General features: G+C 61.6%; 3 protein-coding genes across 3 annotated transcripts; 2 read left to right on the forward strand and 1 right to left on the reverse strand.

The window, feature by feature from the left end:
- Nucleotides 1-2,668: 2,668 nt before the first annotated feature.
- Nucleotides 2,669-4,486, forward strand: RPL28 (ribosomal protein L28). Its single transcript, XM_075016342.1, has 4 exons — nt 2,669-2,835; nt 3,239-3,362; nt 3,702-3,820; nt 4,362-4,486. The coding sequence occupies exons 1-4, from the start codon at nt 2,755-2,757 to the stop codon at nt 4,449-4,451; spliced, it is 414 nt and encodes a 137-aa protein (XP_074872443.1). The 5' UTR covers nt 2,669-2,754; the 3' UTR covers nt 4,452-4,486.
- Nucleotides 4,487-5,775: 1,289 nt separating this feature from the next.
- RCVRN (recoverin) lies at nt 5,776-11,531 on the reverse strand. Its single transcript, XM_075016407.1, has 3 exons — nt 11,133-11,531; nt 7,430-7,541; nt 5,776-7,031 (listed from the first exon to the last, which is right to left on the reverse strand). Exons 1-3 carry the CDS (start codon nt 11,511-11,513, stop codon nt 6,946-6,948), a joined length of 579 nt encoding a protein of 192 aa, XP_074872508.1. The 5' UTR covers nt 11,514-11,531; the 3' UTR covers nt 5,776-6,945.
- A 4,772-nt stretch (nt 11,532-16,303) lies between these two features.
- LOC142024738 (transmembrane protein 100-like) lies at nt 16,304-18,009 on the forward strand. Its single transcript, XM_075016916.1, has 2 exons — nt 16,304-16,434; nt 17,255-18,009. Exons 1-2 carry the CDS (start codon nt 16,323-16,325, stop codon nt 17,659-17,661), a joined length of 519 nt encoding a protein of 172 aa, XP_074873017.1. The 5' UTR covers nt 16,304-16,322; the 3' UTR covers nt 17,662-18,009.
- The last annotated feature ends 3,327 nt before the right edge of the window (nt 18,010-21,336 follow it).

The following is a 21,336-nucleotide window of genomic DNA, read 5'->3' on the forward strand; positions in this document are numbered from 1 at the left end:
AGACTGGGACTTTTCAGTCTAGAAAAGAGGAAACTGAGGGGCGATATGATAGAGGGATGTAAAATCATGAATGGTGTGGAGCAAGTGAATACAGAAAAGTTATTTACTTGTTCCCATAATATAAGAACTAGAGGACACCAAATGACATTAATGGGTAGCAGGTTCAAAACTAATAAAAGAAAGTTTTTCTTCACACAGCACACAGTCAACCTGTGGAACTCCTTGCCAGAGGAGGCTGTGAAGGCCAGGACTCTAACAGAGTTTAAAAAAGAGCTTGATAAATATTTGGAGGTTAGGTCCATAGATGGCTATTAGCAAGGGGTAAGGTATGGTGCTGAGCCTTTTGTAGAAGGCGGGAGATGGATGGCAGGAGACAAATCGCTTGATCATTGTCTTCGGTTCACCTCCTCTGGGGCACCAGGCATTGGCTACTGTCGGCAGACAGGATACTGGGCTAGATGGACCTTTGGTCTGACCCAGTATGGCTGTTCTTATGTTGGGGTGGGGGGGGGGCTGCAGCTGGGCTGTGCTGTGACTCAGTTCCCTGCCGGCAGTGGGAGGGGGCGGTGCAGGGCCAGCGCCCCCAGGGTCAGGCCAGCCACCAGCTGCCCCAGGCTCGGGGGGTAGAGGCAGGGGGTGGCGCTGCGGCTGTGGTGCAGGTCCGGCCGGCAGGGCAGCTGCTCCTGGAGGAGGTGCTCAGGCATGGCTCCTGAATCTGGGGGAGGACAGAGGGGAATCAGGGAGCTGTAACCTTCCCTCTGTCCCCGCTGCCCCTCCCTACAGCCAGGGAGGGAACCCAGGCATCCTGGCTTCCAGCCCCTTCCCCCACCACTCACCTCCCAGAGCCAAGGAAAGAACCCAGGAGTCCTGGCTCCCAGCCCTACCCAGCTCTAACCACTAGGCATCACTCCTCTCCCAGGGCTGGGCAGAGAACCCAGGAGTCCTGGTTCCCACCCCAGCCCACTGGTCTCCCTGGTGACCTCATCCTAGACCAGACAGGCCACAAAGCTCCCCCAGCAGAGAAATCGAGGGTTCGATTATGTCTCCCCAAACCCGGCTTACAGTCCCCACAGCTGGTGTCCATTGGGGGAGCAGTGTGAGGTGGGGGGAGTAGTGGGACAGGAGTGAAGGGGGGATGCCAGTCTCAGGGACCCCTGGGTGAGGTGGGAGGTGGGGACAGGGACTGTTGGCTGATCTCAGAGCAGGGCATCCCACCACAAGAGAGCTCCAGGGTTTGGTGGGGGGGCGCTGCTCTCACTGGTGGGGTGCTCTGTTCTCTGGGAGATCTGCATTGGAGGGGTCAGTGCTCTGGGGCAGCTCTGCTGGGGGTCCCAGAAGAGGGAGTCTGATCTAGGACAGTCTGGAGTCTCGGAGGGGGGCCCTGCCCTGGGGTTTCTGGGTCCTTGGAAAGAGCTGAGCCCTGGGTGGGGCTCCTTGGAGGTGGGCCCTGGACACAGAGGGGCTCTGCTCCCCATTGCAGGGTTCAGGGATGGGGATTCTTGACGGGGGGGGGTGGAATCTGCTGCCCAGTGAAGGGTTCCGGGGGGGGCTCCCGATCCAGGAGGGCCCTGCTCCCAGGGGCCCTTCCCCAGCTCACCCCGCGAGCGGTTCCAGATGAGCAGGCGCAGCTCGCCCAGGGCCTGGCTCAGGTTCTGCACCCGGCCCAGCAGCTGGGCATTCTCGCTCTGCAGCTCCCGGATGGCTTCCTGCAGCTCAAAGGGGCATCCCCTGCCCCCTAGCAAGGCCAGCAGAACCAGAGCCCCCCACAGTCCCATGCTGCCTGCCTGTCGCCCAGGCCGACTAAGCACCGGAACCAACCCGGCACACCATCGATCCCAGCCTCTGTGCCAGCCCTGATCAATGCGCTCCCTGGGGCTTGTTAATTACCAGCCCCTCAGCCTGGTTCATTGGGCCATGCTCTGCACTCCCTTCTTGCACTCCCTGCTACGGACCCTACCTCCCAATTTGCCGCCCGTACTGTCCCAGCCCTGCGCTCCTCTAGTCCTGTCAGTGCCCCTCACTCCTGACCTGCAGCCCCTCAGTGATCACTGAGCTGCAGGAATCACTCAGGGACATGGAAAAACGTCCCATGGTGTTGTTCTGCTCCAGGCTATTACTAATGTACAGCGACGTGCACTGTGATGGGGACACAGAGCTGGCAGCTCCCACAGTACACCTAATTAACTACATGCAGCCCCCAGAACTACCGTAATACACCTAATAGACAATATATAAGGACAAGCCACATCCCCCCATGTGAGGGGAAGTGGCGAGCGGGGGAGGTGCCTGCCGGGTGAGGAAAGATTCACACAGGCCCCGAGAAAAGGGAGGCCGGGCTAGGACCGAAAACAGCCGAGCGGAGACGAAAGGACCCGAGCGGGGGAAGTCCGGCTCCGAGCATAGCCGAAGGAGTCCGAGTGGCCTCGCCGGAGGTCCCCGAGTAGTGCCTGTTGCGGCCGAATGGTGCCGGAGATTCCCGAGCAATGCCGGTTATAACCGAACAATGCCGGAGGTCCCCGAGTAGTGCCCGCTCTGGCCGAATGGTGCCAGAGATCCCCGAGCAGTACCGGTTATAGCCGAGCGGTGACGGAGATTCCCGAGCGCTTCCGGACATGTCCGAGCGCGGCTGGCGGGCCCGATATTCTGTCCCCGAGGCCAGCGGCCCCTCCCTTTCCGTTTCCGGCAGCAGCCCCGACAGCAGGTAACGCGCAGAGCTCCGGCCCCGGCCCACGTGGGACCCCCCGAGCCGCAGCCATGTCCGCCCACCTGCAGTGGATGATCGTCCGCAACTGCTCCAGCTTCCTCGTCAAGCGCAACAAGCAAACCTACAGCACCGTGAGCAGCGCCCCCCCATCGGCCCGGCCCCCCCCAATCGGGCAACGCCTCCCCCCCGGGACTCCCCTCCCCCCGGTGACCTCCCCGCCCCGGCCCCCCGCCATCGGCCTGGCCCCTCGTCCCCTCCCCGGCCCGGCCCCCCCATCGGGCAACGCCTCGCCCCTTGGGACTCCCCTCCCCCCGGTAACCTCCCTTTCCCTCCCGGCCCCTTCTCCCGGCAACGCCCCGCTTCCCGCGACCCCGGCCCCCGCCCCATCCTGGCCTCCAAATCGCTCCTCCCCCACCACCTGACACCCCTCCCGTCCCCTTTTGTTTGTCATTGTGTCGCTGACACCGGGCGACGCCCAGACACAGGCACCGGAGTGGGCCTGGCCCAGCCGACCTGGGGCTTCTCTCTTGCCAGGAGCCGAATAACTTGAAGGCCAGGAACTCCTTCCGCTACAACGGCCTGATCCATCGCAAGACGGTGGGGGTGGAGCCGGCTGCGGACGGCAAGGGCATCGTGGTGGTGCTGAAGAAACGGGCAGGTGAGTGGCTGCAGACTGGTTTCCTGCCCCTGCAGCGAAGGAGTCTGGGAGCCAGACTTTGCTTCCCTCTCCCTGCCCTACTCGCGCTCAGGCAGCGTGAAAGAGCATTTACAGCGGCCCGTCTCCCTGCTTCACTGAATGGGTCCTGTACTTGATATCCCACTCTGCTGAGCCAGCCACTCCCTGCCCTGGGGCTGGTTTAGAGCTGGTACCTATAGGGGGAAAAGTGCCCTGTTCCATCCTGCTAACTAGATCAGCCCCTTCCCTGTGATCCCTCTCCATGGCCTTTCCTGGCTGCTGTGCTGTGCCCCAGCTCTGAGCCACGGCCCCTCTCTGCAGGTCAGCGCAAGCCAGCCACGTCCTACGAGAAGACGACCATTAACAAGAACGCCCGGGCCACGCTCAGCAGCCTGCGTCACATCATCCGCAAGAACAACTACCGCAAGGATCTGCGCATGGTGAGTACTGGGTCGGGTCTCCAACGCCCCAGAGAGCTTTGTCTTGAGTGCAGAAGCCCACGGAGCGTCCCTTGGGGCAGAAAGGGTCTCGTCTGGCTCTTTGGTTGAGGGGGGGTATGGGGGGACCTCCTTTTAAAAGATTGGATTGATCCAGGCCATTGTTATGAGGGCTCAGCTCCCTCTGCCTGTTTGACAATGTGATCAGGCTGGAGTAGGGGCATGGATCAGCAATCCTCTCACCACCCCTAACCATAGCATCCTTGTTATAGTTGCTCAGCTTGCCATGCCTAGTCAGTGCACCGGGGTGGGGATCTGTGGAGGTGGGTGCTTGGCTCGCCATGCCTGGTCAGAGCCTCCCCCCGAGATTTCTGGATGTGGGCTGCAGATCAGTGTTCGGCTCACCAACCTTACTCCTTCTGCCTCTCCCCCCACCCCCGTTGACTGTGGGTGGGGCGTTGAGGCGCCTCCCCACCCCCAGCTCTGGCTGGCGCACCCCACTCATTGGGGCTGCACCAGGGCCTTATGCTCTCCCTGTCGGCAGGCTGCTCTGCGCCGTGCCAGCGCCATCCTGCGGAGCCAGAAGCCGGTGGTGGTGAAGAAGAAGAGGACCCGGGCTCCCAAGACAGCGTGAAGGGCGAGAGCGCCCTAATAAAGGGTCCCGCCTGGCACAGCCTCTGTGTGTCTGTGCGTGTGCGCGGGGCAGGCTGGCAGCACTCTGGGGCTGCACAGTGTTTGTGGAGGGAGGTGGCCCATTGCCTCTCAGGGAAACTGAGGAAGAACACCGTTCTGGCCACTGTGTGAGCTAGTGTGGAGCTGGGTTCTAGGGCACCTCCCACCCCACCCCACCCCCACGACTTGCAGAGCCAGGGAGAGACCCCAGGAGTCAGGTCCAGCATCTTGGCCTGTGGCAGGGCAGGGAACCTCTCCGGAATTGCAGGCCAAGGGGGTGGTGGGGGGACCGTGGAGCCACATGTGCCTGCAGGGAGCTGCGCAGGTAGGAACTGCCCTGCCTGTCCTTCACAAACCCCCCTCCCAAACCTGCCCCCCCACCCTGCTCCTTCATGTCCCTCCCTCATTTTTGGCCCCACTCTGGAGCGTAGGGGTTGGGGCCCACACAAATCTATTAGCTACAGGCCCCCGGAAGAGTTCACAGGGCCTGGGGGGAAGCCCTGAATCTTGATCCCCTGCACCATGGGGCAGGAGTGTGAGGGGGAGTGAGGTGTCTCCACTGGTTCCACAACCCTGAGGGGTGGTGGGGTTTGTGGGCTTTGTGTGGTTCCCCCAACTGTTCCCCACCCCTGCCTGTAGAAAGGGGTTGGCTGGGCCCACTTCCCAGCAGTGGGACCCAGCCCCTCCTTCCCTCCTGGCCTTGCCAGTGGTGGGGGAAGGGTGGCCCTGGTGGGCAACAGGGTATTGCAGAGAGCCTTGGGCTGCTATTGGGGGAAGGGCGGGCCCTGGCGGCAGGGACCCAGGTGGGGCCCCTGGACCCCACCTCCTGCTGGCCACTTGGCACAGGCCCTGCCAGACCAGCTTCTTCCATGGGGGAGAACGGGGGGGAAGCTGAGGGGCTTTGGCTGGGCTGGGCTCGGGGGCAGGAGTGAGGGACACTGACAGCTGGGGGTGGGGGAGTGTTCCCCTGGCTGGCACTGCTGCTGCCATCTGGCCCCAGGTGCTGGCTGATTAGGCCAAGCTGCTTAGGGCCATATTTACACCAGGCTTTAGGCGCCTGGCTCAGAGCTGATCCCTCACCCCAATGAGATGGGCTGGGTGGGGATGGCTGTTATATAACAGCCCTGTTCTGCCAACAGGCCAGGGACAAGGGGATTATCCTTGTAATGCCTGTCGGTGCGTCAAGGAACAGCCAGGGCGGGAGGCACGTCTGCCTGGGGTTATAGGGAGTGGGGCTGGGAGCTAGGACAGGACTCCTCCAAGCCAGGGAACCAACCCAAGGCAGTGGTGGCTAGTGGTTAAAGTGGGACTGGGAGCCAGGAACGCTGGCATCTCTTCCTGGCTCTCAGAGGGCAGTGGTGGCTAGTGGTTAGAGTGTGGGCTGGGGCTGGGGGGGCGCTAGCACCAGGGATGAAGGGCTCCTAGTTTGCCACCTGCCCCACAGCTATCTTGCTGCTTTCAGGGCGCTCAGCAGCACCCTGGCGGACAGGCTGGGTCCCTACTGCCCTTCAGCTCTTGCTGGGGCTGGTGCCTGCGAACCTTGAGGTGGCCAGTTTGATTCCCATCCCGCTCGGGCGCACCCCTCAGCCCTGGAAGGACTCCGGGGGTTGGGTGAATGGTTTACATACAATGGTCTTTATTGAAAACCAGACACTGGTACACAAATGTCAGACAAATCCCCTCCCACCCCTGGCCCCACACAGGATCCGGTGGGGGTCCCGCTGGCTCCGGCAGACAGGAGATGGGAGGTGCAGTGCAGGGCCCCCACGGGGCGGGAGGGGGGTGTTTCCAAACAGGCTTTGGTGGAGTGGACAAATGGTTGCCTCTCCACAGCTGGCTGGGGCACAGGGCGAGGAGTGACTGGAGAATCTCAGAGCACCTTTCGGGGCCTTGCAGGATGAGCTGTTGGTTTGCACCAGCTGAGACACCACAGCTGGGACATTGGATGAGACCAGAGGTCTGGGTTTGAATCCTGCCTCTCTCATGGGGCAGCACCTGCCCCGACGGGGCCCCAATCTCAGTGACTGGGTCTGGGCAGTGCCAGCCGAACAGGGCTGGATCTTGGTGACTCTGTGTCTGGGCTGTGCCCGGCCTGACAGGGCTCCGATCTCGGTGATTCTGCGTCTGATCTTGTTGCTCCATTTTTATCTCCTTCCTTTTGTCCTTCCCGCCTCCCCACTTCCTCTCCCCATCTCTCCCTGCTCCTCCCCCCGCCCCAGGCCCTTGGAGCCCCCTCCACAACCACAACCTGTTTGGAAGCTACTGAAGCCAGGGCTGGGGTTACTGGGGAGGAGGGGCGAAGACGGCCCTGGCACGTTCACATGGAGAGGGGGTGGGTGCCTCGCACACGGACTCTTCGCTCCTTCCGTGGCTGTCGCTCGCCCTCCTGTGCCTGCACCGGCCCAGCCTGCACCTGCACTCCTGCTTCTCCCCCTCCCGGCCGGGGCCCAGGCGCCCTATTTCTTGGGTTCGTATTGGATCAGCCTCATGATGGCTTCGTTCTTCATCACCTCTGTGATGAACTCCCCCTCGGCCAGCTTGTCTGCAAGGGGAAGGAAACGGGGGCAGAGAATGGAGGGAGCCAGAGATGAAGGGTTGTTAAACTGCTGTACAGGGCCCATCCCCTCCAGGGGGTGCCGGCTCCCACCTACCCAGGGTGCAGGGCCTGGATGGCTCTGGGGACAGGGAATGGGGTTGGGGCCTGGCCCCTCTGGGGCGCTAGCTCCCATCTGGTTCCAGGCCCTGGCTGGTTTGTGGGTGGGGAATGGGGCCCCAGGATCTCTAGGATGAGCTCTGCCCCTGGGTTAAAGGGGCTCTAGGGCCGTAGGAGGGGCTGTCACTGATGCAGCTCTGTGGGTAGGACCCTCTGATCAGCGCAGCTCTAGCCTGGCTGCAGTGGGGCTGGGCCGGCGGTGGGGGGAAGGTGGGTGGCTCCCTTACCATTGTCCCCCTTTTTGAAATAGGCCCAGAGCTTGTCGGTTCGTTTTTGGGGGGTGTTTTCATCCTCGGGGAGCAGCTTTTGCTCTTCCTGGGGGATCATCTTAAAGATTGCCTGTGGGCAGAGAGACAACATTCACCAGAGAGCTGCATGCACCCAGAGCTGGCCCCATCTCCCTGCGGGGCAAGGAGTGCTGTATACCCAGCTTCCACCCATGCGCACACCCCAGAGCTGGCCGCATCTCCCTGCTGGGCAAGGAGCTCTATACCTGGCTCCCCCCATGCACACACCCCAGAGCCAACTGCATCTTTGTGAGGGATCCCACATACCCAGTCCCCACTGCATCTGTTGCTCTGCACACCCAGCCTGGGGGCACACATGCACCCCACCCTCTGCACCCTTCGAGCCAGCAGGTGCAGGAAGCTGGTTTATTGCCTCTCCTGCCTCTCCTAGGTGGGGTCTGGGGGAAATGCCATTTCAGGCCCTCTCCAAGAGCTACTCGGGCTGGGCTGTGCCTCCCTATCCACCTAAATGCAGCTGGGCAGAGAGCAATAAACCAGGTGGGGCTGGCCCCCTCGCACCCCCTCCCCTGCTCTACCCAGCAGCCCCCACTCCCCTCCCCTGCTGCCAGGATGCCCACGCAGGAGCCCTGGCTCCCAGCCCCCTGCTGTACCCACTGTGCCCCCACGGCTAGGCTGTGTGCCCCATACCCTGCATGTCTCGCCTGCTGCCTGCTCTGTCCCCTGACATGCTGAGTGCCGGGTGGGGGGTATTAAGATCTCCACCCCCACCCCGGGTTGGGAGATTAATCTGGGCTGAGCCCTGAGTCGGGCTCTGCAGGCAGAACCCAGAGATGATAAAAATGATTAAAGGGTCCCAGGGCTGGAGTGGAGAACGGCTTAACCCAGCCGCTGGGAACTGCTGTGCCTGGGAAGGGGCTGGGGGGGCCGTCTGCCTGGGAACTGGGTTACCGCCAAGGGGGGGTTATGTAGACAGGCCTGGGGCTGGCAGGGGAGTGGAAGGCTGGCGGGACTGGGGTAAATGGCGGGAGGGGTTGGCGGAGGGCTCAGTGAAGGGGTGGCTGGCTGGAGGGTACCCAGGTAACTTGGGCTCAGCGGGGTGGGGGATCGGACACCAGCATTTGTTCTGAATACACCTGACTTTGCAGGTGGGCCGCTGCCCCCCCCCCCCCCCCCCCGGTGCCCTGGACCAGGATGGATTAAAAAAATGATTTTTTTGGTCTGTCTTCGACACGCAGCCTCATTCTGAACGCGAAAGCCCCTTTGGAATCCCTGCGCGGCCGGCCCTTGGCGAGTCTGCACCAGCTCTGCGGGAAACCTGAACCGAGCCCTAAGCACGTAGCAGCTCTGAACCCCCCAGAGCAGAGCCTGGGGCCCGTATCCGACCCGCAGCCTTAGAGGCTGGTTTTCCTCACCCGAGCAAGCCCCCGAGGGAAGCCTCCAGCTGCCTGACTCCGGCACCTGACCGGGAACCAGCCAACTGGGCATCGCCAGGGCCTCGCGGCCTACGAACGGCCAGGGTAAAAGTGGGCCAGTGCTGAGTGGGTGGGACAGCACCTCAGCTCAGGACACCACTGCCGGCTGAATGGTGATTTCAGCACCATGTGCCCAGCTCTGAGGGACTCAGCGGTCGCCGGGGCCAGACAGACAGACAGACACAGGGATTGTTGGGAGTTCAGGAAACGTGCTGGGCTGGTGGGGGGGTGGAATGAGATCCCCTCCCGTGGGACGTCGTTTTCCGATTTGGAAAGTGACCAAACTTACCTTCTCTCCCCACAAAATGGCAGAATTAAAAACGGGGCTGCAGGGCATTGGCGCCATGATGCGTTTTCACATGTGGGGGAAAGAACTGGTCTGGGAGCCAGGAATCCTGGGGTCTCTCCTGAGCTGGGGGAGGGGCGTGATGTCTAGTGGGGGTGGGGGTAGGGGGAGCTGGGAGCCAGGACTCCTGGGGTCTCTCCCTGGCTGGGGGAGGGGAGCGAATGGCAGTCGATTTCCAGAAGGTGGCTGCCTGTTTGCTCAGGGCCTGTGCTCCCTGTGAGCTGGGCACTGGCGGGGGGGGCATCCGGGAGAGGGTCGGGGCTGCCCAGCTGACGAGCAGGGAGTCCCCAGCCAGCTGGGGTGTTTCTGCAGTGGTGCACATCTTGCTACACCTTGGTGCGCACAACATTATTCCGCGCCTGGGTGGACAAATGTAGCAGGAGCGTTGCCAGGAGTGGGTGCAAATAGCCCCCCAGGGGGGTTAACTCTGCCGGGGCCTCGTCCCCTCCCTGGCGTCATCCTTTAGTTGGAAGCCAAACATCTCCGGCTGCGGCCTCTGGGACAAGCAGCGCTGGGTGCTTCTTCTGCGGCTGACACCAGCTGCTCCTGTCCCCAGGGAGGCTGGCACCAGCCTGTCGCAGAGGTCAGCCCCATCTGCAGCCCGGGAGCCAGAGGGCTGAGCAGCTAAGCTGGGGGGTGGCCACCAGGGGGCGAGCGAGCCCTAGATCCCAACAGGGGCTCTGTCAGCAGCTTTGGGCAGGCTGGCTGAAGGGGAGCTGGATGGCTGGGAGCCAGAACACCTGGGTTCTCTCCCCTGCTGGAGGAGGGGTGGTGGGAGCTGGCAGCCAGGACGCCTGGCTTCTCTCCCCAGCTGTGGGGGGGAGGCTGGAAGCAGTTTTTTTGTGCCACCAACTGCCCCAAGGGGCTCAGCCCCCGCACCGGCTTTGGCCCCCTCCGGGAATTTAGCGCGACCTCTGTCATCTCAAAGCCACTGCCCCCCTGCCCCAGCCTTCCTCCTCCTCCTCTTTGCAGCGGCAAATCCAGCTTAGGGCCTGTTATTTTCTGTGGGGAAGGGAGGGCAGATCCCCTGAGGCCAGCTGAGGCCACAGCGATGAAATTACCCGAGGGGGTGGGGGCCTTTCATGCTTGGCTCAGGGGGGACTCGGCCTGGCCAAATTAGCCTAACAGGATTGCGGGGGTGGGGGGGTAGCTAATGCCATTTGGGAGCGACACAGACTTTGATCGGGGCTAATCCGGTGTCCTGCTGCCAGGCCTGATCCGGCCACCTGCCCTGGGGCTCAGGCAGCTCTGGAGCCCCCCCGCCGGGGCATGTGCTGGGGGCTCTGGGCAGCGGGGAGAGGCTACATCAGGGAGCCAGAGACAGGCTGTGATGGAGCTGTCCAGAGGCTGGGGTTGGCCAGTCGCCCCATCCCCCAGCCGGAGCTGGTGTCATTCGCGGGGGGACTGGCACCTCCCACGACAGGGCTCCTCAGGGCACTGCTGGGGGCAGCTCACAGCACACCTTAAAAACCCCACCAGGCCACTGCTGCGAAAGACAAGAGCCCTCCCCGTTCACCCCTGTCCCCCTCCCGGGCACTGCAGCAAGGACCTACCCTCTCCTCAGGGCACTGCCATGGGGAAGCTCGCAACACACCTTAAAAACCCCACCAGGCCACTGCTATGAAAGACAAGAACCCCCCTGTTTACCCCCCAGCAGCGTTGTCCCCTCCCTGCACCAGGGCACTGCAGCCAGAACCTGGCCCCTCCTCCGGGCACTGCCATGGGGAAGCTCGCAACCCTCCTCTGGGCACTGCTGCAAGGAAGCTTGCAACAGCCCTGGGGGCAGTGCTGGGGGGGGAAGCTCCAGCATCCTCTGGGCACTGCCGTGGGGAAGCTCGCAGCACCCCCCAGGCGCGCCACTCACCGAGATGATCTCCAGCACCTCGGCCTTGCTGATCTCGCCGTTGCGGTCCACGTCGAAGAGGGAGAAGGCCCACTCGAGCTTGAGGCCGGGCTTGCCGGAGGAGGTGAGGTGCAGGGCGATGATGTACTCCCGGAAGTCCAAGGTGCCGTCGTTGTTGGTGTCGAAGCTGCGGAAGACGTGGCGGGCGTAGACCTGCGGGTCGGAGTTGGGGAAGAAGTTGCCGTAGATCTTCTCGAACTCGGCGCGGCTGATGCGCCCGTCGGGGCACTGGCGGCGGAAGCTCTCGTACCACTGGCACAGCTCGTCCTCCGAGTAGCGCGTGTTCAGCTTCAGGTCCTCCAGGATCTCCTTGGACAGCGCCCCGCTCCGGCTGTTCCCCATGGCCGCCCGCCCGCCGGATCTCACGGCTCCCGCGCCCGCCGCCGCCCGCCTTATATGCGCGCCGGGGGGGCGGGGGGGCTATTTCGGTAGCGCGGCTCCACTGCGCCCCCCCACCAGGGGGATCACAAGCTGCTTAGCGCCGGGAGGGGGAGATTGGCAGCTCGCCCGAGCCAGGCCCTGTCTGCCCAGCCCCCCCCCCCGCAACGGCCTTGCACTGCCCCAGCCCCCTGTGCCCACCCAGCCCCCCCTGCACCCCTCATGAAACCCCCGGAGCCAGGCCTTGTCTGCCCAGCCCCCCCCCAATGGCCCTGCACTGCCCCAGCCCCCTGCGCCCACCCAGCCCCTCTGCACCGCCCCAGCCCCCTGCCCACCTCAATGTACTCCCCTGGAGCCAGGCCCTGTCTGCCCAGCCCCCCTGCACCACCCCATCCCCCTGTGCCCATCCAGCCCCCCACACCACCCCTGCACCTCCCCAGCCCCCTGCGCCCCTCAATGTACCCCCCCGAGCCAGCCCATCTGTCCAGTCCCCTGCACCACTCCAGCCACCCACCGCCTGAGCCTGACTGTCTGCCCAGCTCCCCTGTGCCCCTCCAGCCCCCCTGCACTCCTCCATGCACCCCCCCTCCTGAGCCAGCCCCTGTCTGTCTATCCCCCTGCACCCACCCAGCCCCTGTGGCACTGTGGGCTCATTCCCAGCCTTTCTCCACGGAGAGTTGCGCAGGGAGGGTACCCTCCATGGGACTCAGGGCCCCTTCCCTGCGGGCCTGGGAGGGGAGTGGGGGCTAGTGGTTAGAGCTGGCAGGGTGGGGGTTGCTCCGAGCTCTGGGATGGGATCCCTGGCCTGCCACCTGGAGCTGGGACCCAGCTGGGTTGCGTGTCCCCACTCGGCAGGGCCGCTCCCAGACCCACACAGGGAGATGGGGCCTGGTGCCCCCGCCTACCCCAGTGAGAGGCGCCTGGGAATCGGGGGCACCCAGGCAGGACGGGGGGGACAGAGTGGCGGGGTGAAGCCCTAGAGTCCAGAGCCAGTCACTGCGCAGAAGGAAGGGGAGCTGGATCGCAGCCCTGTGCTGCCCGGTGGAGCTGAGCCGGTTCTTTCCCCAGCCCACTGGACTGTACAGCCTGGAATGCACAGGCCTGGGAGCCGGGACTCCTGGGGTCTCTCCCCAGCTGGAGGAGGGGAGTGGGAGCTACTGGTTAGAGCTGGGGGGTGGGCTGGGAGCCGGCATAGGGCACTCAGGTGCCCATCCTCTGCAGGAAGGAAACCAGAGTCGGAGGGAACCAGAATGACTGGCTTGAAGAAAGCAATGACTCTGGACCGGCTGCGGCTCTAACCACTGCACGCCACTCCCCTCCGAAGCCAAGGGTAGAGCCCAGGTAGCCTGTGTGACAGCCCCCCTGCTCTACCAACTGGACCTCCTCTCCCTCAGCCACAGCCAGAACCCAGGAGTCCTGGCCGTCAGCCCCCCCTTCCCCCCCCGTGCTAACCACTAGCCCCCACTCTCCTGGCAGAGCTGTTTCATGGGGCTAATTCCAGCGGGTCTCTGCTAATTATGGCCCACGCTGTGCCTGGTGCCATCTGCCCAATCGGCTTTGGTGCGTCAGCTCTCAGCCAAGCAGCATTAGTGTCACAGCCCATCGGTGCGGGACAGGCGGTGAAGGGCCCAGGGGGGTGGCAGCGGGCACCAAGGCGGGTTGGAAGGACCCCCTGCCCCCTGTTTGCTGTGGGTGGACGTGCCCCAAGCAGCCAGGGAGCTCTCAGGGCCCTTTTCTCCCCCCGCAGGCGCTACGTGCCTGGCTGGGACCACGGTGCTGAGGGATGAGCCAGTGACCAAGACTGCTGTAAAGTGCTGCAGCTTGTGACCCCTCAGCTGGGAAGGGGACCCAGGAGTCCTGGTACCCCCCAGCTCCATGCACTAAACCCTAGGCCTCTCACAGAGACAGGGAAGGAACCCAGGAGTCCTGGCTGCCAGCCCACTGGTGCTCTAACCACTAGACACCATGTCCCTCAGAGACAGGGAACTCAGGTGTCCTTCATCCCAGTCCATCCCATTCTCTAATCATCCCCCCACCCAACAGGTCTCCTTCTGCAGGGTTCCTACAATCCTCCAACACATCCAAGGCTGCTCAGGGCTGGTGCCAGGATTCACAGAATCACAGGGCTGGAAGGGACCTCAGGAGGTCACCTAGTCCAGCCCCCTGCTTCAAGCAGGATCAACCCCAACTAAGCCATCCCAGCCAGGACCTTGTCCAGCCGGGACTTAAAAACCTCCAGGGATGGAGAATCCACCACCTCGCTAGGCAACGCATTCCAATGCTTCACCACCTGCCTGGGGAAGTAGTTTTTCCTAATATCCAGCCTACACCTCCCCCTCTGCCACTTCAGCCCATTGCTCCTTGTTCTGCCATCTGACACCACTGAGAACAGTTTCTCACCCTCCTCCTTAGAGCTGCCCTTCAGGAAGTTGAAGGCTGCTATTAAATCACCTCTAAGTCTGCTCTTCTGTAAACTAAACAAGCCCAAATCCCTCAGCCTCTCCGCATAGGTCTTGTGCGCCAGACCCTTAATCATTTTTGTTGCCCTTCGCTGAACCTGCTCCAGCAAATCCACATCCTTTTTATATTGGGGGGGGCCCAAAACTGGACACAATATTCCAGATGTGGCCTCACCAGTGCCGAATGAAGAGACATAATTACTTCTCTAGCTCTGCTCAACATGCTCCTCCGAATGCACGCTAGTATGCCGTTAGCCTTCTTGGCTACAAGGGCACACTGTTTACTCATATCCAGCCTTTCATCCACCATAACCCCTAGGTCCCTTTCCATCGTACTGCTGCTGAGCCAGTCGGTCCCCAGCCTGTAACAATGTTTGGTATTCTTCCGCCTCAGGTGCAGGACTCTACACTTCTCCTTGTTGAACCGCATCAGATTGCTTTTGGCCCAGTCCTCCAATTTATCCAGGTCACTCTGGATTCTCTCTCTACCCTCCAACGAATCTACCCCCCCCCCCAGTTTTGTGTCATCCGCAAACTTGCTGAGGGTGCAATCCAGTCCCTCATCCAGGTCATTAATAAAGATGTTGAATAACACCGTCCCCACTCCGCTTGAACCAGACCGCCATCCAGATATTGAGCCATTGACCACTACCCGTTGGGCCGACCATCAAGCCAGCTTTCTATCCATCTTATAGTCCAAGGATCCAATCCATATTTCCTTAACTTATGGACAAGAGTGTTGTGGGAGACCGTATCAAAAGCTTTGCTGAAGTCAAGGTATATCACATCCACTGACTTGCCCCATGTCCACAGAGCTTGTTACCTCGTCATAGAAGCTAATCAGATTGAGGTAAGGCTGACAGGTCTATAGTTCCCTGGATTGTCCTTCTTTCCTTTTCCTACTTATGGTCGACAGGCCTCAGGGCAGACCCAATCAAGCTGTTTCCGTCTTCCTCTAACCCAGGCCAGAGCTTTCCACACAGTGAGGCCAGCCTCCAGCCCATATCTGACGACTGAGCTAGAATGATGTCTAGTCCTGCAATGAAGATGCCAGATGATAAAAATCCACCAGCCTGGTAAAAGAGATGGAGATGGTGCCTTGTGGGAGATGGAGTCCAGCTGAGGGAGCAGGACATGTGGGGAGTAGGTTGAGAATAAGGACATTGGGGCACAGAACTGCAACTCCCATGAGGCACTGCAGCAGATAAGCCAGGGAGCAGGCCAATGTGCATCATGGGAAATGGAGTCCACTGGAAGGCAACCCTTAAAAGGAAAATAGGGATCTCAGGTGCACTGAACTACTACAACTCCCATGAGGCACTGCAGCACCTTAGCCCCAGAGGCAACCACGATGCTTCATGGGAGATGGAGTCCAGCAGGAATGGCGACGTTGGGGGCCATGAAACGATACAACTCCCATGAGGCAGTGGGGCAGCCCCTCTTTCCCACACCAGCTGTGCACCGCTCTGGTGTGTGCATATGGGCCACAAGGGTGTGGTGATGTGGGGGGGCCAGCTGCAGGTGTGTGGGCAAGTTGTGCATTCTGCTGTCACAGTTTGTCTATTTGTGAGCCAGTGCAATGTGTGTATGCTACTCTGTTGTGCCCCTGAGAGAGGGGTGATGCCCTGCTCTGTGCGTGCGCGCGCGCGCATGTGTGTGCATGCCACTCTGTTCTGCCCCTGCTGCTCTGTGCGTGTGTGTGTGTGTGCATGTGTGTGTAGTGACAGATGCCTGTGCGTTCGGTGTGGCAGGAGACACTAGATGTGTATAGACTTTGTGGAGGAGTGCTTGCATGGCTGATGGGGCAGGTCACTTGCAGTGTTCCCTGTGAGCTGAGCACGTGGGCAGCCACCCAAGAGAGCCTGAGGTGCTGCTCAGCTGATTAGTACAGATCCCCCCCCGCCGCAGCCTGCACCAGGGGTGTCTTCTGGTGGTGCACCTCCACACCCGGCTCCGTGCAGGTAACAAAATGCATTCCACACTTGGATGGACACAATGAGAAGGAACTCTGGTTGTGAGGCTGGCTGGTTGTGTTATTGAGTAGTTGTGTGTATGGGTATATGTTGTGTGCTGGCTCTGTGTGTGAGTCAGTGGTGGCAGGCGGGGTGTGGGGGGGGGGTGTAGCTGAATGTGTGCAACCCAGTTCCCACACGGCACTGACCGCCCAGCAGAGGAACTGGCTAATTGGCTCCTTATCATTTCATCTGCCGAGTGGAGCCGCCGCTTGCCAAGTGGGGGCCGGGGACTAGGACGGGGGCTCTACTATAGGGAGGAAACAAAGTTCCAGAGCTCCAGCCAGGCAGCTACGGCGGAGATGGAGCCTGGGCCCACGAGAACACCAGGCTGGGCCAGGGCAGGAGGCAGCAGGTGGGAGAGGGAGGCCGGAGAGAAGGTGGAAGACGCCAAGGCCGCAGCCCTGCTGAGAGGTGAGCAGGCACAGGGTGCACGACCCTGGTCCCCAGCCCAGCCTGGCAGGGTTCGGGGGCAGGGGGGGATGCTGGAGGGTTATAAGACAAGGTGGGGGGCTGCCTGGCACCTGGCTCATGCCCCACATCCTGGTGCACCTGCCTCCCATCTGGCACGCTCAGCACCTCTGTCCAGCTGCTCCCACCAGCTCAGCTGGTCTGGCACAGCATGTCCGCAGGGCTCCCCATCCTGGGCAACCACGCACCAGCTCCTAGCTCTGCCCCCCACCCCCAGTGCATCCCTGGGAGCTCCAAGAGCCTGCTGGGCACAGCCCCTGCCATCACCCCCTAAAAGTGGCTGGTGCCCACCACATGGCAGCCGCGCTGTCCTGCTGTGGGGCTGGGTGCTCGGTTAGGGCCTTCTGCCCACCCCACAGATCTGCAGCCACTGGGCCCGGGGTGGGGGTGTGAATTGGGGTGTGGCTGGGGTAACCTGCCCAGGGTTCTTCTCTGCTCCCCTCCCCCAGCCCACTGGGGGCAACTGGTGGTGGGGGGAGTTCACATCACCCTGTGCAGGGGGAATATTTGGGTCTTGTGGGTGGATTCCAGATTTAAAGGGACAGGCTCCCTTTTGTGTTAGGTTGCAGGGCTGCATTATGCTTTTCCTTTGGGGGGGGGGGGGGCGTGTGTGTCTTTGTAGGGTCTTCTGACCAAATTTTTATTTAAAGGCACAGGCCCCCTTTTTGCACCTCATGGGAGGGCAAGGGCATTGGAGGGTCTTTGGGCAGGAAGCTGTGGTCCCATAATCCTAGGCCTAATCTGAGTATTCCCTCCCCCAAAGACTCGCCTCTGTGCCCCGACAAGAGCTCCCAGCCCTCGCCGCCTGCCATGTCTGCCCCGCTGGAGCCATCCGACTGTGTCACAGTGCACATGGCCACGGAAGAGGTGCAGCTCCAGCCACGCCTGGACCCCCACCTGGTGAGCACGACCACGGGAGGTGTGGAGGGCTCCTGCTACCGCTGCGTCCTGCCCTTTAGCCTGGTAGCGGTGCTGATTGGGGCAGTGATGACAGCCCTGGCCTATGCACAGGATGCCCATGGCTCGGTGCTGTGGGCACTGGGGATGGCCCTGCTCAGCACTGGGGTGCTGGGCCTGGCTGGGAGCTGCCTGAGCCGCAAGGTGAGGCGCTGGAGACAGGGCAGTTTCACCCTGCTCGTGGGGGACCAGCCGCAGAAGGTGATGGTGTGAGTCCGATCCGGGCCAGTGCTGCGATCCAATCTGGGTTCTGGCTGCATCCTGACGCCGCTCCGGGCCCACACTGCAATCCAGGCCAGGTTCTGACTACATCCGGAGTCCATTCGGGGCCACCACTGTTAGCCAGTCTGGGTTCTGGCTGCGTCCTGAGTCCTGGCCAGGCCTTTGCTATGATCCAGTTTGGGTTCTGTCTCCATCCTGAGTTCGATCCAGCTGCAATCAGACCCAGGTTCTGCCTCCAGCCTGAATTTCCTGGCAAAGCCCTAGCAGCTCCTGCTTCTGGACAGTCCTATATTGTGTATCATATCCCCCGCACTGCAGATAATGGGGGAGTCACCTTTAAACTCCACCCTCCCTCACCTGACTCCCCTCAATACAAACATCCTGGCTTCCAGCCCTGCCTCCAGCCCCTGGCTGCAACTCTCTCACCCCATGGACTACAGCCTAAATGATGCCGCTGCAGAGAGAGGGCACAAGACACCCCCCTCCTGTTCCCTCGCCCCCCCACTGAGCACAATCACGTAAGAGAGCGCCTGGGTGCCCGGCAAGGTGGAGCTCTGTCCCTGCGTAGGGGGTGTGTTATCTATAATTGTTCCTGCTTTGGCGCTGAGTAGCTCAGCCACTGCAGCCCCCTCTGGGGCAGGGCGTGGGGGCTGTGTATAGGGGACTGCAGGGATGTAGCATTTCTGGAGTAGGGGAGCGCTGGTTACCTGGCCATCCTCCACAGAGCCCCTAGCTCCCCATGCTCCGTGCCCAGCACCCCCTTAGGGCTGGTCTGGGGCATCGGAGCCCTGTGCCATGCCGGGCCGGGTGACGTGGGCAGGAGGGAGCCACCCACCCAATCTTGGCCATCTCGGTGCCCAGAGTGTAAACAGCCGGCGCTTATCAGCCTGGGCCTGCCGGGGCAGCGCATTGTTCCAGCTGCTGGCCCAAGCTGGGCTCCCGCCCGGCTTATCAGGTTGGCGGGGGTAGAGGAAGCATGTGGAGGGGCAGCACTCTGGAGTATGGCTTCCCCCCAGCACCCCTCTCACCCCTCCTGTCCTGTACAGCTGCCTCTGCCCCCAAACACTGCCCCAATATCAGCCCTCTCCCCCATTGCCCTTCACCCCCCCATCAGTCTAACTGCACCTTCCCCTGCACACAGCAGCCTGCCCTACGGGTGCTACCTGGCAGGAGGTAATTGGGGGTGCAGTCATGTGGGGAGATATGGGCACCCCCCCTTCACCAGACTCCCCCCCCATGTAGAGCATCTGTTCAGATGTTCCCCCCCCCCCGCCCATGCCCATCAGGCCCCAGGCACTGCTCGGCCAAGCACATGGGGAATCTGGCCAACACCCCAGTGACAATCCCACACCACCGAACACAATTTGTATGGACCCCCTCGACACCTCTCCCCAGCCTGGCTCCACCAGCCTAGCACTCAGGGCTGGGACAGCAGGATGCTGGGGTGAGGCTCACAGGGGTCTGGCCCCATTTCTCAGCCAGCCACAAGGCAGCACTGACAGCAAGTGGCTCCTGGCTGGTCCCCATTCTCAGCTCCCCTTGGCTTTTTGTATGAAATGAGTTTGCTGGGCCTCAGACAGAGCTCCAGGTGCCTCCCTCACAAATCTGCCCCCCCCAGCCCTATAGTCTGAGACACCCCTCCCCCCCAGTCCACAGGAGGAGGGTCTCTGAGATGCGGGCAAGGCATTGCCAGGGCAGAGCAGAAATTGTATGAGTCATGGTTGGGCCTGTGCACACCACACCATGGGGCGGGTCCATTTGTGTGCGGGGGGGGGAAGCTGTTACAGACCAGCCTGGGGGAGTGTGTGTGTGTGGGGGTGTGACACAAAAACCTCCAAGCCCATATTCCCAGCAGGGCGATGCCCCTCTACTCCCCAGACCAGCACCCAGGAGCTGGGGGGCAGGGGGAGAGTTCCCAGCCCCAATCCAGCAGAACCCGAGTCTGGGAGCCTGCCCAGCGGGCTCTGGCACAGCAGGGGTTAACACTGTGGCTGGCTCCCTCCCAGGACTGGGGGAGCAGGCGGGGGTCCTTGGGCCTTCCAGCCTGTGCCTCCAGCCCTGTTTACAAAGGACCTTTCCTGTTCCCAGGGTCCCTGCCCTCCCACCCTGGCGCTGTGGGTTCACTCACCCACCCCGCTCCCAGAGCTGCAGGGGGAGGATGGGAGAGCCTGGAGCTGGGCTAGCAGCAGGGCCAGGGGGGGGCTGCAGGTCAGGAGTATGGACTAGAGGGGACCCTCAGGCAGGGAAGGCATGAAACTGACAATTGTTTCGTCTTTGCTCTGCTAGCCAGTGCCCCACTCCCCACCCACAGCCTCTGCCAGCCCTGGGCTCCCCCACAGACACCACCAGAGCCCCTTACTCCAGACCCACAACACCTGCCAGCCCTGGGCTTCCCCCGCCCCAGCCCTGCCAGTGCCTCTCACTTCCAACCCCCAGCCCCAGCCCCACCAGAGCCCCCTCCTCCAGCTGGCAATAAAAGGGGACACAGGTCCCTAGGGAGGCATTTGAGCAGCTGCAGTTTAGGGACCCCCATGCTGGCCCCACAGAACCAGGGACTAGGGGTGTGTGTCAGGAGCTGGGCTCAGTCCAAAGGGATGAGGGGGAGGCAAGTGAAGAGACCAGCAGCAGCCACGGTGCTCCACCCACAGGAGCAGTAAACAGCAGCTAAGTCACATGCCTCTCAGGGTACCCTGTTCAGGGGCTGTGGGGCAGGAGTGAGGGGCACCCCTCTGAGAGCAGCAAGAGTGGAACCTGCAGTGGTATGCATACTGCTTCCTGGTCTTGTGCAGCCTGCGCAGCCCATGGTGGGGGAAGGGACCCATCACAGCCATGGAGAGCAGCCTGCTTTGTCTCCTGCTGGTTTGGAGCCTGCCTTGTGACTAATCAAATCAGAAGTCCAGACAGGTTGCCCCCAGCCCAGCAGGTCAGTGGTTTGAGCATTGGCCTGCTAAACCCAGGGTTCTGAGCTCGATTAGGGCAAACAGATGTCAGGAATGGTGCTTGGGCCTGCTGAGAAAGCAGGGGACTGGACTAAATGACCTCCCAAGGTCCCTTCCAGCTCTAGGAGAGGTGCAGCTCCAATAAATTAATCATCAACTCAGGTAGCCCACATTGTTGCAGGCCCAGGCAGGGGGAACTGCACGGGGTGAGAACTTGCAAGACAAATCTGCAAAGCAGACAGGCCCCTCAGTCCCACTGACCTGCCAAAAGCAACAGATGTAGACATGGGGGTGCGCACACCCTCATTCACAGTTAAACACACACTGGTTTAAACCCCTTTGGCAAGGAACTCAAACTGAGTCCCTGCAGCTCAAACTAAGAGCAGCCACACAGAGGCTTTACTGAACCCACTTTAAATTCACACCTTTACTTTGGCTTAACTTATCTGATGTGCTGTATAGACACTTCAGCCAGCCCTCCCCTGCAGGCACACACTTGAGCAGCATGAAAAGTTGGTGCCTGAAGAGCCCCCAGCTAGAGGTTAAAAGGAGTCAGACCCACACCTCCAGGAGGGGAGTGGTGTCTAGTGGTTAAAGCAGGGGAAGCTGGGAGCCAGGACTCCTGAGTTCTATCACCACTTTGGGAAGGGAGTGGTGTCCTGTGGTTAGAGTCAGGACTATCCAATTCAATTCCCAGCTTTGGAAGGGGAGTGGGGACTAGTGGTTA

Source organism: Carettochelys insculpta, chromosome 22 (genome assembly GCF_033958435.1).
Source record: "Carettochelys insculpta isolate YL-2023 chromosome 22, ASM3395843v1, whole genome shotgun sequence".
NCBI classification, from domain to species: domain Eukaryota; kingdom Metazoa; phylum Chordata; order Testudines; family Carettochelyidae; genus Carettochelys; species Carettochelys insculpta.